Source organism: Dipteris shenzhenensis, chromosome 25 (genome assembly GCF_047967505.1).
Source record: "Dipteris shenzhenensis isolate YYH24624 ecotype China chromosome 25, Dip_SZ_1.0, whole genome shotgun sequence".
NCBI classification, from domain to species: Eukaryota; Viridiplantae; Streptophyta; class Polypodiopsida; order Gleicheniales; family Dipteridaceae; genus Dipteris; species Dipteris shenzhenensis.
In genome coordinates, this window is record NC_141620.1 from 31,688,589 (window position 1) to 31,703,884 (window position 15,296).

General features: G+C 43.8%; 1 protein-coding gene across 2 annotated transcripts in view; it reads right to left on the reverse strand.

Moving 5' to 3' along the window:
- LOC147885756 (GDT1-like protein 1, chloroplastic) overlaps positions 1-15,296 on the reverse strand; it is a 135,568-nt gene that overhangs the window by 23,180 nt on the left and 97,092 nt on the right. Inside the window, exons 8-11 of one of the 2 annotated variants that reach the window (XM_087396922.1) lie at positions 10,410-10,539; positions 4,578-4,648; positions 4,436-4,483; positions 4,312-4,343 (exon numbers count right to left, since the gene is read on the reverse strand). In XM_087396922.1, the coding sequence (XP_087253048.1) occupies positions 4,312-4,343; positions 4,436-4,483; positions 4,578-4,648; positions 10,410-10,539 (281 nt within the window). The remainder of the gene's footprint in view (positions 1-4,311; positions 4,344-4,435; positions 4,484-4,577; positions 4,649-10,409; positions 10,540-15,296) is intronic. The other variant, XM_087396921.1, reaches the window with a different exon arrangement.

A 15,296-nucleotide genomic window follows, 5' to 3' on the forward strand; every position in this document is an offset into this window, starting at 1 on the left:
AGCCCATGCCCAATCATCCTGAAGAGCATGTGCATGTGAAGCATCTGCTGGCTCATGGGATTCAATGGCATGTGAGGCATTAACTGTCAATCCTGCTTTCTTTTTCTCCGAAGCAATGCGCTTCCTGCATTCTGAAATGTCATGTCCAGGCTTGCGACAATAGTTGCATCTTTTCTTCTTTCCCTTATCTGCTGTATTTTTAGATGCATGAGAGGAATTGCAGCTGCTATGCGTAGAGGAATTGCAGCTGCTGTGTGCAGATTTTGGCTTGCCCATAGGCTTGGAAGCCTTGCCTCTTCCTGTCTGCTGTGAAGCAAATGCATGATCAGGAATAATGGCTTGTCTGTTAGCTCTACTTTGCTCTTCCTGCAAAAGCAAAGTGACTAGCTGATCAAAAGAATAGTGGTCTGGATTACCCATGGCCACTAATCGAAGGGTTGTAGCAAACCCTTGATATGTATCTGGTAGTCCATTCAATGTAGTACTGACAAGCTGTGAATTTGGCACCACCTCATCAATGTTGGCAAGCTGTTCCATGAGGTCCTTGACCTTTGTCAAATATGCATCCATTGACTCACCTTCATTCATACTCACTTCCTGTAATTGCCTTCTCAAATATGCAACACGAGCTTCATTACGAATCTGATATAGAGAAGCCAATTTATCCCAAGCATCCTTTGATGTCCTGCAAGAACTGATGTGTGGAATAATGATTCTCTTGCATGATAAAGCAATGCATGAATGTGCATTTGCATCTCTTGCATCCCATCTAGACTGTTCTTGAGTTGGAAGAGCAGCAGCAGGAGTGCTAGAGGAAGAGGCATCAGGAGAAGTACCACCTGCAGAAGGTGCGGCAATAGAAACAACCACTGAAGGATTGGCTAGCCTCAGATCAGCCCCAGAAACAATATTCCACAAATGCTTTGCAACAAGAATATGTTTCATGAGATAAGACCACATCGGATAGTTGGTGCCATCCAACTTATCATCTTCACGAAGAACTCCAAATAAATCTTGATTGTTCCCAGCCATAGCAACTGTGATAACTTGTAAAAGACCTGAAAACCCAAAAGCCTCAAGGCTATCACTGCAATAAGCTGGCTGTCCCAAAAATGACAGCAAATATCTGCAAATTTCTGACCCAAATCAAAGGGAAAATGCAGATGTGACCCAAATGTGACTGTGACAGGCAATGTTCACTGCAAAAACAGCAAATTTGGCAAAAGCCCCAAATTTATTGAGGGCAAATAGGCCAAAAAGAGGGCAAATTCAGAAAAGCCCCAAATTTTGCTGAAATTTTGCAAATGTGACCCAATGTATGCAAATCTGACTCAATGTCCTGCAAATGTAACTGAATGTCCTGCAATCTGACTTAATGTACTGCAATTTGATGCAAAAACAGCAAATTTGGCAAAAGCCCCAAATTTATTTAGGGCAAATAGGCCAAAAAGAGGGCAAATGTGTGAAAGCCCCAAATTTTGCAATGTCCTGCAAAAGCCCCAAATTGCAAATGTAGATACCACTGAAAGTAAATTCGCACTTCGAAATTGTACAAAACACTCGGAGCAAGTACAAGCTGTACGGTCAGCTGTTCTCAAAGTACACGTGTACGAAATGCAGGTACAAGTTGTACGACGGCTGATCTGCAGGTGAACGTACGGAGCAGATCAACCTGTACAAAGCAGGTACGGTGCGAGTACACTTGTACGGAGAAGAGCGTACGGCTGTCGCAGATACTTATTCTATACGGCGGGAGTATTAAATACAGGTACAGAAGGTAGTACGACAAAGTACAACAAAGTACTTAACGCTTGTATGGAAGTACGATGGCGCACTCTAGGTACGGCGTACGGCGAACTGCTCACCGTACGTACGGCAAACTACCACTGAAGGTAAGTGATGACGCAGAGTACGAAATACGTACAGAAGGTACGGCCAAGCAGGAATGCAGTACAACGATGCAGCGCACAGGTACAGCGCAGGTACCACTGAAGGTACGACGGAGCAAATAGCGATGAAGGGCCTCGAACCAGATCTGGGAGTGTGTCGACCAGCAAGGCAGAAAACTCTCCTGCTCTGTACTCGGGGCTGAGGAGAGCTGGAAGGCTAGAGCAATACCTGCTCTGATACCACTGAAGATGCTAAACGAAGAGAGAGAGAGAGTGTGCAGTACAGGACGAGTCGAAGAAGAAGTCACGTCAACTTAGATTGATAGATAAGGTTTCTAAACACAAGTACAAAGTACTTGTATCTAGGCCTAGGACTAAGTGTCCTAGGTGTCACATAGGACTAAGTGTCCTATGTGGCATAGAAGGCACTAACACAATAAGTGCCTACACTTATGCCTACAAGGCACATACCATGGCCTATAGGGCATCACTAGAACCACCAAAAGATGGCCTACATGTACTTCACTTGTCTTGATATACTTGATGGATGAATGAAAGCCTTCTTCATGTCTTCATTGGAGCATTATTTTCTCACACCCTAACTCTCTCTCTCTCTCTCCTTCCACTATGTTACTAACATCGTATCAAAGCCACCTTCCATAGCTGCCACGTCACCCTTGCCCTAACCCTAAAATCGTCATTTTAGCTCAAGCCCTTGCAGCCGCCTTAGTTTCGCCTCCTTCTCTTGCAGCTGCCTCAGTTCCACCTCTTTTGTACTCCTACCTGCCCACCTAGAACCTCCACAACCAGCCGTACATTCCGTATTGGTTGTACGGACTCTTCCGTACTGTTTCCCCCTGCACCACCGTCCGGCTCTTGCAAGCTGTACCTAGTTAGCTGGTCGGTACATTTTTCAAGGTTTCGGTGCACATGTGGAGCTCTCTATCACCGAACTCCAAGTTTCGATGTTGCTGCTGCATATCTGCCTTCAACAGCATCATTTTCGAGGTGTTTACAGCCTTCCAGCTCATACAAATCAGCCGACTCTTTCCTTGAAGACTGCTGCAGCACCTTGGTCTACTTTGGACAGCCGGTTTTGCATTTCAAAGCTGTCCTACTTCATTTCGAGGCTGCTACTCGCCTTCACGCAATTCTCTTCTGTCATGACTTCTTTGTCTTCAAGTTCTATCCTTGTTGAGAAGTTTAAGGGGGAAGGTTTTCCCACATGGCAAACCAAGATGCAATTGCTACTTATGCGTGAAGGAGATTGGGATGTTGTTGAGGATGATCAGGTTGAGCTACTTAATCAACAACACCAAAAGATTTGGAAGCAGCACAATTCTAAATCCATTGCCCTCATCGGTCTTTGCTTAGCTGACTCTCTCATCCATCATGTGGATTTCAAGTCAACAGCTAAGCAATGTTGTATAGTCGGACTTGCTCTTTACAGTATTGCAGTGGAGGGGGGATCGGGGTCTACTCTTGCGTGTTGGGTCTCACACCTCTTTGCTCTGAAGGGGGGTGTTGGAGATATCATAGTCAAAGAGTGTGTTGGTGTGAAGTGTTAGTGTGTAGTACAAGGTGATCTAGTACCAGTTTATGTGTGCGAGTCTTGTGTGAGTGCCACGTGTCATCATGGGACTTATCCCATATGCACTAGGTGCTAGATACTTCACTTGTCTTGATATACTTGATGGATGAATGAAAGCCTTCTTCATGTCTTCATTGGAGCATTATTTTCTCACACCCTAACTCTTTCTCTCTCTCTCTCTCTCCTTCCACCATGTTACTAACAGTGAGGGCTTCAGTGGTTGGTGTGGCTGATACTGAAATGAGGTGGGGAAGGGCCCCTTATATAGTGGGCTGGAGGCCCCCTTTTTGGCCGATTTTCTAGGTCAGTTGGCAGGCTGCTGGCCGACTTGCCAGTCCGAAACAGCCCCCACTAGGCAGCGTATATAAAGGGCTGCCAGGGGGTCCAGTAGGACTTGCTGCCCCTGCCCTTTGTGGCCTTCTTCCAGCCTCCAATGCTTCTGGTATGCGGCCCAAAATGTCCCCTCCCCCTACAATCATATGCCCCTTTGTCCCCATATCAAAACCTCACTTGAGAAGGTGAGGGATGCATATGTGGGTCCTCGGAGGCCAGTGCATGTCCACGTGACACTTGGCACCAACCTATGATCAGCCAATGAGATATTGCCATGTGGCACCTATTCCTTTAGAGCAAGCACAATAAGATGTGAGGATGTGCTATAGTGTGATCCCCTTAAAAATGCCTCATCATATCATGACTTGAAATCGTGTGATCCTCTAGACCTCTTGGGTCTAACTCCTCCACTCAAGAATAAATTTGAGTAATCCTAACACAAAGTCGACTTTATGGACCAAAACATCACTTTTGACCAGAAACTACATGTAACCACACCTGTGCACTTTCCAAACTGAGCTTTCAGGACCCTGTGGAAGAACTTTACATCGAACAAAGGGGATAAATAACCTTCCTCTCAAGGAGAAGAATCTACAAATAAAGATGTACCATGCATTCTCACCTTCTCTGAAATATATGTTGAGAGAAAAGAACCCCCAAGAACAGCTAGCTGCACACCGGCAACAATAGTTAGAATTTCTTTCATATATGTACAATACTCCTATAGCTTTGACATAAAGCTGCATTCGAATAACCATACTTACAACTGTAGCCACCCCATGACCAGCAATGGCACCAGAAACTACTCCAAGCGGCGATGAAGCTGCTGATAAAGCTGTTTAGAAAATCAAATTTCAGGACTTATCCCCGGAACTTACCAAATGCATATCTACATGAATTCAAGAACAATGCCCAAAGTCATCCTATGAAAACACAACACAGTGTGCAGATTCAAGCTCATGCACTAACCAAATGCTAAAATCAAGTGCACACCTTGAAATGGAGGAGTGTCTTGATGCATGAGATTACAAGAGGGAGATTCCAGACATCTATTTCATAGAGTCACTGACTTGGATAATAAACTTTTAACTTTTGTGATTTAATTGGTATATATATATGCACCACAAACACAGTACACAATCAGGTCAACTTTCAGGATAAATGCAGAAAATCCTTAGATCCCTTGCTTAACTATCCAGAACTCTAGGGAAGAGCAGATTGAGTTTCTAAAGCATCCCCAATGAGGCAGGGCAGCAACAGCATTTGAAGTGTGATAGGCAGATGTAAGGAAGAAGTCCACATCTTTGATTATGAAGGATGAATCCTTGGGACTGTTGACAGGGTATCCTAGTCAATAAATGGCCACTACGATGTTCTTTAGACTTGGAACATTTCCCCTCATACCTCTGCTTGTTCTAGCTCCAACTGTCTTTTGAAATGCACCAGAAAGTAAGTCCCCTGCAAGGATATCCAATCTAAGCTGTATTTTTTCAAACTCTGTTTAAAATAGCTTCCAAAATCTAGAGTACATTAATAAATTGTGTCTGTGACAACTCTATAGCTGCATCAGCATTTCAAGTAGTTTGTTGTTCTATCTCTGGCTACCCAGCACGTCGTCAACCAAATGATTTACACCATCTAGAATCCTTAAGACTGGAGTGACATATTGTATGAATTTATTACCGCTGATATACATTAAGAAGGCTGTAATGGCAATCGAAGTTGAAAATTATATAGGACACCCATGATCGGATACAGATGTTACAGCGCCAGTTTTGGGAACCTACCTCCGAGACAAGCTTTCTTTGAACATTGAAGCATATCACAACTGTCATGCTTGATAGCTATAGCTAAACTGAAATACTCACATCCTAACTGCCAATGGTTGATGAGAGGGTGAAAAGGAGCTAGGATTGAAAAGAGACCATAGACATCTTAAAAAATGAGAATGCCGTTTTTACAAAAAGACCTGCTCTATCAGTGGAAGACCTATGCACAATCTGTTCTATCAATGGAAGATCTATGCACAATCCGTTCAGTCTATCAATTGATCACTAGCTCTCTTTTTGTGGGGGGGGGGGGGGGGGAGATGTGATAGATCACTGGCTCGGCTGTGTCTATTTCAGAGGGTCCAGCACACCAACACCACCTTGGAGGAATCCAACTGCTCATGCTGATAGTATTTTACACCTTTCTCCTGATGATTTGATTTCAAATTGAAGGCTGGAATTGCAAATACAGTGATTCCGTGGGATGCTTTCTCCTTGAGCGTAACCTGGACAGCATAGCAGAACCTTGGAAGTCTCCAACTCCTCATGCTGGTGCTTCTTTGCAGTTTCCTCTTGATCCTAAGGTTGCTCAAATCTTTGATATAGAATTTGAAGCTGGATGTGCAAATACACTGATGTTGAGCAATGCTCCCTCTTTGAAAATACCTGCTTTGCCAACTTTCTGCCAGACTTCAACATGGCATCAAACTCCTGGTTGCCTCAGCAGTGTCTGTGGCCATATCTAGTTGACCTTTTGCTTTTGAATAGCCGGTCCAAAAATGCCTCTGTTAATCTGACCAAGGAGGCTTGACCCACGCTATGACACGTCTCTAGGCTTCTCATACTAGAAAGTAGCTCTCACACAGTGTGACAACACTGTAAGCCAAATCGAACCAATTCCATCTCTCACTCTGTCAATGTCATGAGTACACGCATCTCTCATGCAATGTTGAATAAGCTCATAGAGCTTAACTCCTTTGTCAGGAATGGTGGGAGAATAGTTCTAGACAAGGATAGTATACTGACCGTCCACTTGAAGCCATAATTAATGACTAAAAGTATGGATGATGGCCTCTTGATGGATATAACGCTATTTGGTGTAGCTGGTGTTTTGTTGTTCTGTAAGACATGCAAGGGAAAGACAAGTAGCAAGTGGTAATGTAAAGAGAGAGTGCACACAGGGCAGGGATGGATGAAAAGTTCAGTCTTCTAAGTACCATACTGTAGCAGCTAAAACGGTCACTCCATGCGCGTCAAAGAAGGATGTTGTTATTGATATTAATAAGCTGACACTTTGGTGGTATGCCATTACTTTCTAATCTTCCTTGAGCATCCCCTACAATTGATTAAACCCAGAATTTGAATGCAGATTGGGCATGTGTGGGTTCTATTCATAGTTACGCTGAAACGCTGAAACGGCGCATCAAAGACCCAAAACGCCGTTTCGGCCGTCCCAGACCCCCCGAAATGTGAAACGGCCCCGAAACGCGAAACGTCGTCTGAAACGGCAATCAGAAACGCCGAAACGGCATCTGAAACGCCGTTTCAGACCTGAAACACGCCGTTTCCGGTGCCGTTTCGGGTCTGACCTAAAAAGAGGGCAAAAACAAGAAAAAACGCCACCCGTCGTCGCGTGTTTTTGCCCTTCTGCCTGCTGCTCTCTCCTCCGATTTCTTGCCCACCTGGTTCTCTCTCGAGTCTCGAGTCCCAGCCCTATGAGTGGCTGCTCTTTTGGACACCCGGCTTTGGTCACTTGTGAGCACATTTCCTTTCTCTATGCTTCTCTTGCCTTAAACATCTTGCTGTTTTTTTGCTGCAACCATTGATTCTTGGCTTTTCCCTTTGAAATTTGATCTATTGCAGCTTGTACAAGTGCTCTTTTTGCTCATGGATATGGCTTCACAAAGCGTCGTCCCTCAGCAAGAGAAGGAGTTCACCTAATCGGATTATTGGTGGAGCCAAGTTGATTTGGTAGGCAAGTATGACTCCAAGAAAGGAGGAGCTTGCAAGTTTAGATGCAGATGGTGTGGATTGGAGCGAGAAGGGAACCCTGAGAGGGTCAAATGTCATCTTCTTGGCATTAAGGATGGGGGGATTGGGCTATGCTCCGTAATCTCACCACAAGAGATAGAAAGGTTGCAAAGAGAGGTTGAAGTATTGCCCACTACAAAAAGGGCAAAGACAATGGCTTCCACTGCTGTAGGAGCTTCTTCAGGTGCTCATGCAGCACGTGTTCAGCAGGCCACTGCATTTCCGAGTCCTCTTCCCTCTGCTACTATGGCTTCTTCTTCTGCGAGTGCACATGGAGCTCCTGCTACATCTCGGTCTACTTCACATAGGCCAGGCAGTCTTTACACATCATGGCATCCGCAAAGGAAGGCACAAGTAGATGCAGCTGTGGCCCAATTTTTTTACTCCAATGGGATTAGCTTCAATGTTGCTAGATCACCCTACTTCAAAGAGATGGTGTCATAAATCAAAACATTTGGATCCACATATACCCCTCCTACATTTGATGCTTTGAGGGGCAAGCTTCTAGAGGATGAGGTGGTGGCAGTTAAGCAAGCTATTGAACCTGTGAAAGAGAAATGGGTAAAGTATGGGGTAAGTTTGGTTCTGCATATTGTAGGGGATCTGCACTCTACATACACTCCATAGAGTGTGGAGTGCAACAAAAAACAGCACCTGTATTGATGCAAATGTGGGCAGATGCAGTGGAATATGTGGGGCCGTCTAATGTTTTGCAACTTGTTTCAGATGGGGAAAATACCAATAAGGTAGCAGGTGCATTATTGGAGCAAAAGTATCCTCATATCCAGTGGAGTGCTTGTGTAGCACATTGCTTGAATAATTTATTGAAAGACATTGGCAAATTGGATTGGGTCAAGAATGTTATTGACAATGGAAAAGAGGTCGTTAACTTCATCACACGACATAATTTTTCTCTTGCTTTGTACCGTAAATTTGCCAACAAGGAGCTTTTGAAGTATGCAGAGACAAGATTTGCATACAACTTTTTGACGCTTCGCAAGCTCCTTGAAATGAGACCTGCACTGAAACAAGTTGTGGCAAGCCCAGAGTGGGATGCATGGCCCACTTCTAGGCAGGCTCTTGGAATTTATTGTTATGACTTGTGCATAGGCAGTGATGAATTTTGGGCTGATGCATCTCACATTGTTGATCTATGTGTGCCTATTGTGAAGCTGCTTAACCGAGTTGATGGAGATATGCCTTTTCTTGGTAAGGTGTATGAGGGGATGGATCGGATGATTGAGAATATCAAAGAAATAGAAAAGGATCCCCAAAGGTTGAGAGAATTGGAGCGTTGGCTGTGAGCAGATGGAATCAATATTACTCTCCCATGCATGCAGCTGCCTTTGTGTTGGACCCGGAGTTTCAACACAAGGCAAGTGCACAACATAGTGATGTTGAGATTATTTGTGGTTGGAACCTCACTCTTCAAAAGATGGTGCTAACTCCTGATGGACGGCGGAGGATAAAAGACCAGATTGCCAATTATCGCAATAAGGAAGGCATGTATGGATGGCCAGATGCACAGCATGATAGGTAATATTAACTCATTTTAATTTTCAGATTTTAGGAACTTGTAATTTGTTATTTAATACAAAATTAGAAATCTGAAATTTATGAGTTTTGGAATTTCAGATTTCGAGTTGGGGCTGTTACATGGTGGGAAGATTATGGAGCTGATTCCCCCGAGCTGCAAAAGCTTGCCATCCGCATTCTAAGCCAAGCTTGCACCTCCTCTTCTTGTGAGCGTTTGTGGAGTAGCTTTGCCCATATCCACACAAAGAAGACAAATCGTCTGCGAACGCAACGGGCCAATGATCTTGTCTTTGTTAATGCAAACTTGCGTTTGCTTAACAAGATGAGACACGAGTATACGCATGACAAATATATTGGATTTCATAGACCAGATGATGCCCACTCACCTGATGATGATGATTTGTTAGTAGAGGAGAATGATGATGAGGAGGAGGAGGAGGTAGAGGTTGAGTCTCAGGATGAGGATGAGGATGAGCTTATTATTTGATCATATATGATATGATCCTCGATGTAGCCTTTTTTGGGTTTCAGGCTTTCAGCTTTCTTTTTGTTACTATGACATTTGGGCTTTGAAAGCTGAATTACAATTTATGAATCATGATTGGTCTCTTAAATATCATGAATCATGAATCATTTTTCCATTTTGTAACTTGTTATAGGATTTATAAATTACCCCACCTTGCGTAATTGAAATTTGCATTGTGTGATTGGTAACTGGTTGAACAATGAAACTTGAATCTCCAAAGTTCAAAGTTACAATCAATATTAATGGTACTAGGTAGAGCTATAGCTTATTGTGCACTTTTTTTGAAGGTAGAGCAGTCTAAATGTGTGTATGCATTACTCTAAACCCCCTTTTGTAAACCCCCTTGATGACGTGGCGTTTCCCCGTTTCACCCCCTCTCAAAAATCCTGAAACGTTAACGTTTCCGTTTCCGTTTCCCCGTTTCCCGTAACTCTGGTTCTATTACAATAATCTTGTATTTCTTCCTCTTAGAACCAGAGCTATAGAAAAATACAGAGCTAGAACCAGATCTTGTATCTCTCCCTCCTAGAACCAGAGCTATAGACAAATACATCGACAGAAACCAGATCCCAAGACAGAAAACCGAGGAACATTGTTATGAAGGAGCGTCCAAAAATATTAAATTTACCACTTTGCATCATAGTCATGTAAAAAAAGAGGTTTTGTTTTGGTCATTTCACCAGCAAAAACACTGGGATTTGAATTATGAGTGTGTACAAGATAAAAAGACTTACCAATGGTTGAGAAGAATGATTTATCACCCCATTCAGCCACAAACACAAGAGCAAATGTGGCCAAAGCTGTGTTCGCAACAGCTTGCAATCCTGCACCATCGGCACCTATTCCTGCAATTGCCAACTCTGCCTAAAACAAACCCCAAAACATTGCTACTACTTGTCAGTCAGGCCAAGTTAATCTAAAGTGAATACAAACTAGCTTACTTCTTCCAGTGCATGAAGGATTCTTCTTGGTCATGTATTTTAAACCATAAGACAGATTCGTTGTATTCTTTTACATCAAATCCGGATAGTATGTATCCACTAAAGATACATCTCATCATAAATTGGAAATCATTACAACACAAAACAACATAAAAGCACAAGGAGAAGTTTTGAGGAAGCATTGCTTAGAATGACGAATTTACATGAAGAAGAAAAGCCATTGTTACGTTGAATTTTAGCTTATGCAAAAAGGTGTCTCAATGCGTAAGGATGTAACCCCACTTCACCTTGGATCCAGAGGAAGATGGGGATCTCATAAACTTCCAGATGTGACAAGAATCATGATAATTGAAGATACCTGGAGGACAAAATATGCAGCACAATGCTGAATAATAAATCTGTTAAGTCATTTGTGTTGGAGACGCCGGGTAATCCTTGGCCACGGAGGTAGAGGGAGTGTTAGTGAGTAAGGGTTTCACCATGTCATGCTGTGAGGAGAGGTTTTGCACGTCATTGAAGCGGGAGACTTTGGAATGGGATTACAAACACGACGGTGACCTCCATGGATCATGGGAAAATCTCAAGAGCTGACAGATCTTTGACATTGATTCCTGGCTGTTTGGAATGGAGGACTGCAAGTTTGGGTAACGCATGGAGAGTCAAGTGGAGAAGCAAGCTGCAGATGAGGGAGGCGGAAAACACAACTGCCTGATTGTCTGAGGGATTGTGAATTTGTCCGGGCTTCCACTTGCATCATGGGTTTTGGAAGACCCATCAAGCCAGGTTTCCGGGCTACACTATGGCAGACTATGTACGGTCGTTCAAAGCAGGGGGCGAGCATCAATTAGGATGGTTTGTGGATGTAAGGCTCTAGGTGATAGGCAATGGGCTGAATTCGATATAGGCGATAGAGGAGCAATGGGCTGAATTGGATATAGGAGGAGCTGTGGGCTGGAATGTGAGATGATGTGATGGGTGAAGCGAAAATGCCAAAGAAGGAAATGACAATAGGTGATTGAAGGAGGAGGTGAGTTGGTCCACATTCAAAGATGGCATTGAACGAGGAGGTGAGTTGGCCCACAGTCCCATTTGGAGGTTGTGGTTGCAAGTGTGACATAGCAGAGCGCAAAGATGGTGGAAGTACCCATCTTCACAAGCACAAAAGTAAAGACATGGAAGCTTACCAGAGGTCATTTGTGCTAGCCAACCACGTGTCTGGTTGGCCAGAAGACTCATGGCCCATGGCATAATTCCTTTCAGACTTTTTGGATTGAATGGCCCATGGCATAATTCCTTTCAAACTTTTTGGATTGCATGGCCTTGGCATGGCATAACACGTTACCAAAGGCATGAAGAAAAAATTCGGCAGCTGTAGTAGATGCTTTAGGGTAGAGGAGTCTCCAAATGCGCTATTAGTGCAAGTGGACTGCCTAATTCTGGCACAAGGGGATCAACAAAGAGTTTTGAGTTATTTTTCAAGTCAGTGTGAGGTAGACATGAGGCAGTAGTTACACAAATAGCAATTGCTAAGGCTGCTGAGTCCAATCATGGCAACCAGCACTTACCCACTCTTGGGCTCGAACACCTCAAACTGAATCGATCCCTTGTAGGCCTTGAGCCTTGGTTAAAGTGGGCATCACCAGGCTTCTGCATTTGCTTTGCAATTAGCACTAGCTAGAGAGAAGAAGATGGTGTTAAAGGAACACCTGTGGTGCCGATGCCTGTGATTCCAGTCGTGGCACGTGCTCCCTCTATATTGAATAATACAGTTGCCATGCCATCCCCGAATGGGAATCAAATAGAAAAGAACATGGAGAAGATGATTACTGCGTTCAATAAGCTCAAGTAGCATTACATGCAAGCCCCACCACTTAGGATGCCCAGGATGGAGCCAAGATTTCCAAGAGATTAAACTAATATTATTTGCTTCCAGAGCAATGAAAGGGGTCATGAGACGTAAAATTGCCCACGATGATAGGACAAAACCTGTATCAAGTTTTTAAGCACTATATATAGCTGTGAGTAGGCACATAGTCTTACACATCTAGGGTAGGTGTGATGGACTAATGTATAGTTTTTTGAGACAATAAAGTATGTTTTGCAGAGACTTCATGGGATATGATGATAATGCAATGTGGTTGCACCAGGGTAATCAAGAGCATGATATCCAATGTGCGACGGTGTTTTGTTAAGGGATGACATGTGGTCTTTGTGATTGTCCCAAGCCTTATGTGTATGAGGGCAATAATTTTCCGGTGTGTCGGGATTGGTTTGTTATGTATGATAGTCTGTGGGTGAATAAGCATTAAATGCTTGCATGGTAAGGGTGTGCGTAAAGGTTGGATTTCGGGGCAATTATTGCTTGGGTGTGTGATTTGGGGGAAATGTCTTAAGAGTGGTAAAATGTCACTGATGGGGTGGCAAATTAGGCTGAGGTGGCTGGACTAATTAGGAAGGCATCCTGCTCATGCAAAGGTGGCTATGTAGCAAGGAATGTAGAGCTTCTGGATTGCGATCGATCACGTGTAGAGAAATCTAGAATTTATGAAGTAAAGAGGAAGGGAGGCACGTAACTACGAGTCTCGTAGATGAAAGTGAAAGGCTAAGCGCCCATCAAGTAAAGGCCTACGTACGTGATGGGATGGGGATTTCCAACTGCATGCTTGGCACAAAGGGACTCCAGGTTTGGAAAGGATAAGCTTTGGGTGCTCTGGGGTTACAGCTACGTGGTGAATTCAAATCGAATGAAAGAGAAGGGCTATTGCGGACGCTGCTGGTTATCTTCACGTAAGGGAGTTCGTGAGCTTGTGTGCGTTGAGAAGACCTTGGCGCTGGAGATCTCCAGAGATAGCGAGCTGTTTGTAGTTGGCTGAGCATGGCTACCACACAGGCAGGACGGTCGTCATTTGCACGTGAGCTGATGCACAGAATGCATGGTCTGGCTAAGATCATCTAAAGAACTGTTGGTGGCGCTACGATGCGGCATGGTGTAATCTTAGCGACACAGACTCCATGAATTCCGTATGCAAGAGATAGGGGGACGAAGAAATTGCAGGCTAAGGGCAATGAGACATGACCTTCATCGATGATGGTTGTCCTAAAGGAGCTGGGCACTCTTCGTGGAAGAACGTGAGATTGATGCTTGCTGCAGATGTTAGTCAATCACTAATCTTCTGCTTTGTGAGGGAAGAGAAGCTATCCTAAAGGAATTGGAAGCCTCTTTGACATGGTTGTGATCTTATGCTGATTTGATCATGGGAGATTCCTGGGTACTGATAAAGAAGGAGAGGAGGTTGCGATGTTGCAGCTTTGTGGGAGTTACGAGCTGTTGTTCTTGATGGAAGCTCAGGAGTGTGGGTTGTGGGTTCATAGTATTCTGAGGCTGACTGTTCTTTGAGTTTTGGGGGGAAGTTCAGTTCTAGGTTTATCTGTTTTGGGATGTGTAGTCTTTTGGCTCTCTTTGAGTCTGTGTGATCCATGTTCAGTCAGTTTTTGTGGGGGGTTTGTCTCGGTGCCTAATACAAAGACACATGCTCTGGAACCTGGTTCATAAGCTCATCATCTACGAGCCTACATTGCAGCTGACCCCTATGAAGTATCAGCTATCTGACGTGGTGAAGTACATAATTCCTGGTTGTCTTTCCTTTTTTTTCCTTATCATCTTTTTGGCGATCCTGCTGGGGACAGGAGAGTTTTGAATTGAGATTGGGTACTCAAGACAAAACGGCCCACAAGATTGGCTGGGGAATGTTGCTTGAATTTTTGTGTAGTTAGGGATTGAAACTATGAAGACAAAGCCTCGTATGAGAGTGATTCATTGTGAGTTATGTGGGGAGTGTGGACACAGGAGAGATAGATGCCTTGATGTTGAACTTCGGGTGATACGTCTCCGTGCTAAGGTTCAAAAGGCTTTGAAAGTGATTGCTCTTAGGAAGAAGAATGCCAGTCAGATGCAGGGTAAGTTTTCTTCAATAGAGTGATTATTTTGTTTTCTTTCCAGAAGAGGTTGGGTGGTATTTCTGGTTGGAAGTGTGTTTGAGATAAGTTAGTCAAGAGGAGAGATGGCTCATGAATTCCCGCGATTTCACAAGTTGCCCAATGAAGACTCAGAGAGGCTTTTAGAGTGCTTGGAGTTCACAGCTCTTATTAAAGACAGGAATGCTCCATAAGTCCTTCAGATTCTGTTGGGAGAAGCAAGAACTTGGCTGCAAACTTTCTCTGCAAGGATGCGTGATGATCAGGGTGCTTACAGAAACCCGACTTATCCAGAGGTGAGGACAGCTTTCCTAGACAGGTTTATATGTGTTAGAGATTCTGATGGCATTTGGAGAGAGCTATGTTTATTGCAGCAACAGCCGACTCAGTTAGTGGATGATTATGTCGGTAAGTTCACTGTGTTGTGGAATAAATGGCAGGTGGCCTTATTACCTGAAGTTCCTCCCAGAGTCATAAAAAAGGATAGGTTTGTTGCTGGTCTGAAGCCGGAGATTAAAATAAAGATTGAATGTAAAGAGCTGGTCACTTATGAGGATGCTCTCACTGAAATTATCTCTCATGTGAAGCCAGAAATACAAAAGCCTGAAGTCAAGAAGGAGGAGAATATGAAAGAAGAAATTCATGAAATGTCGGAGCTTATGAAGAGTTTGAGTTTGAATTTGATGAACGGTAGGGGAAGAGGTA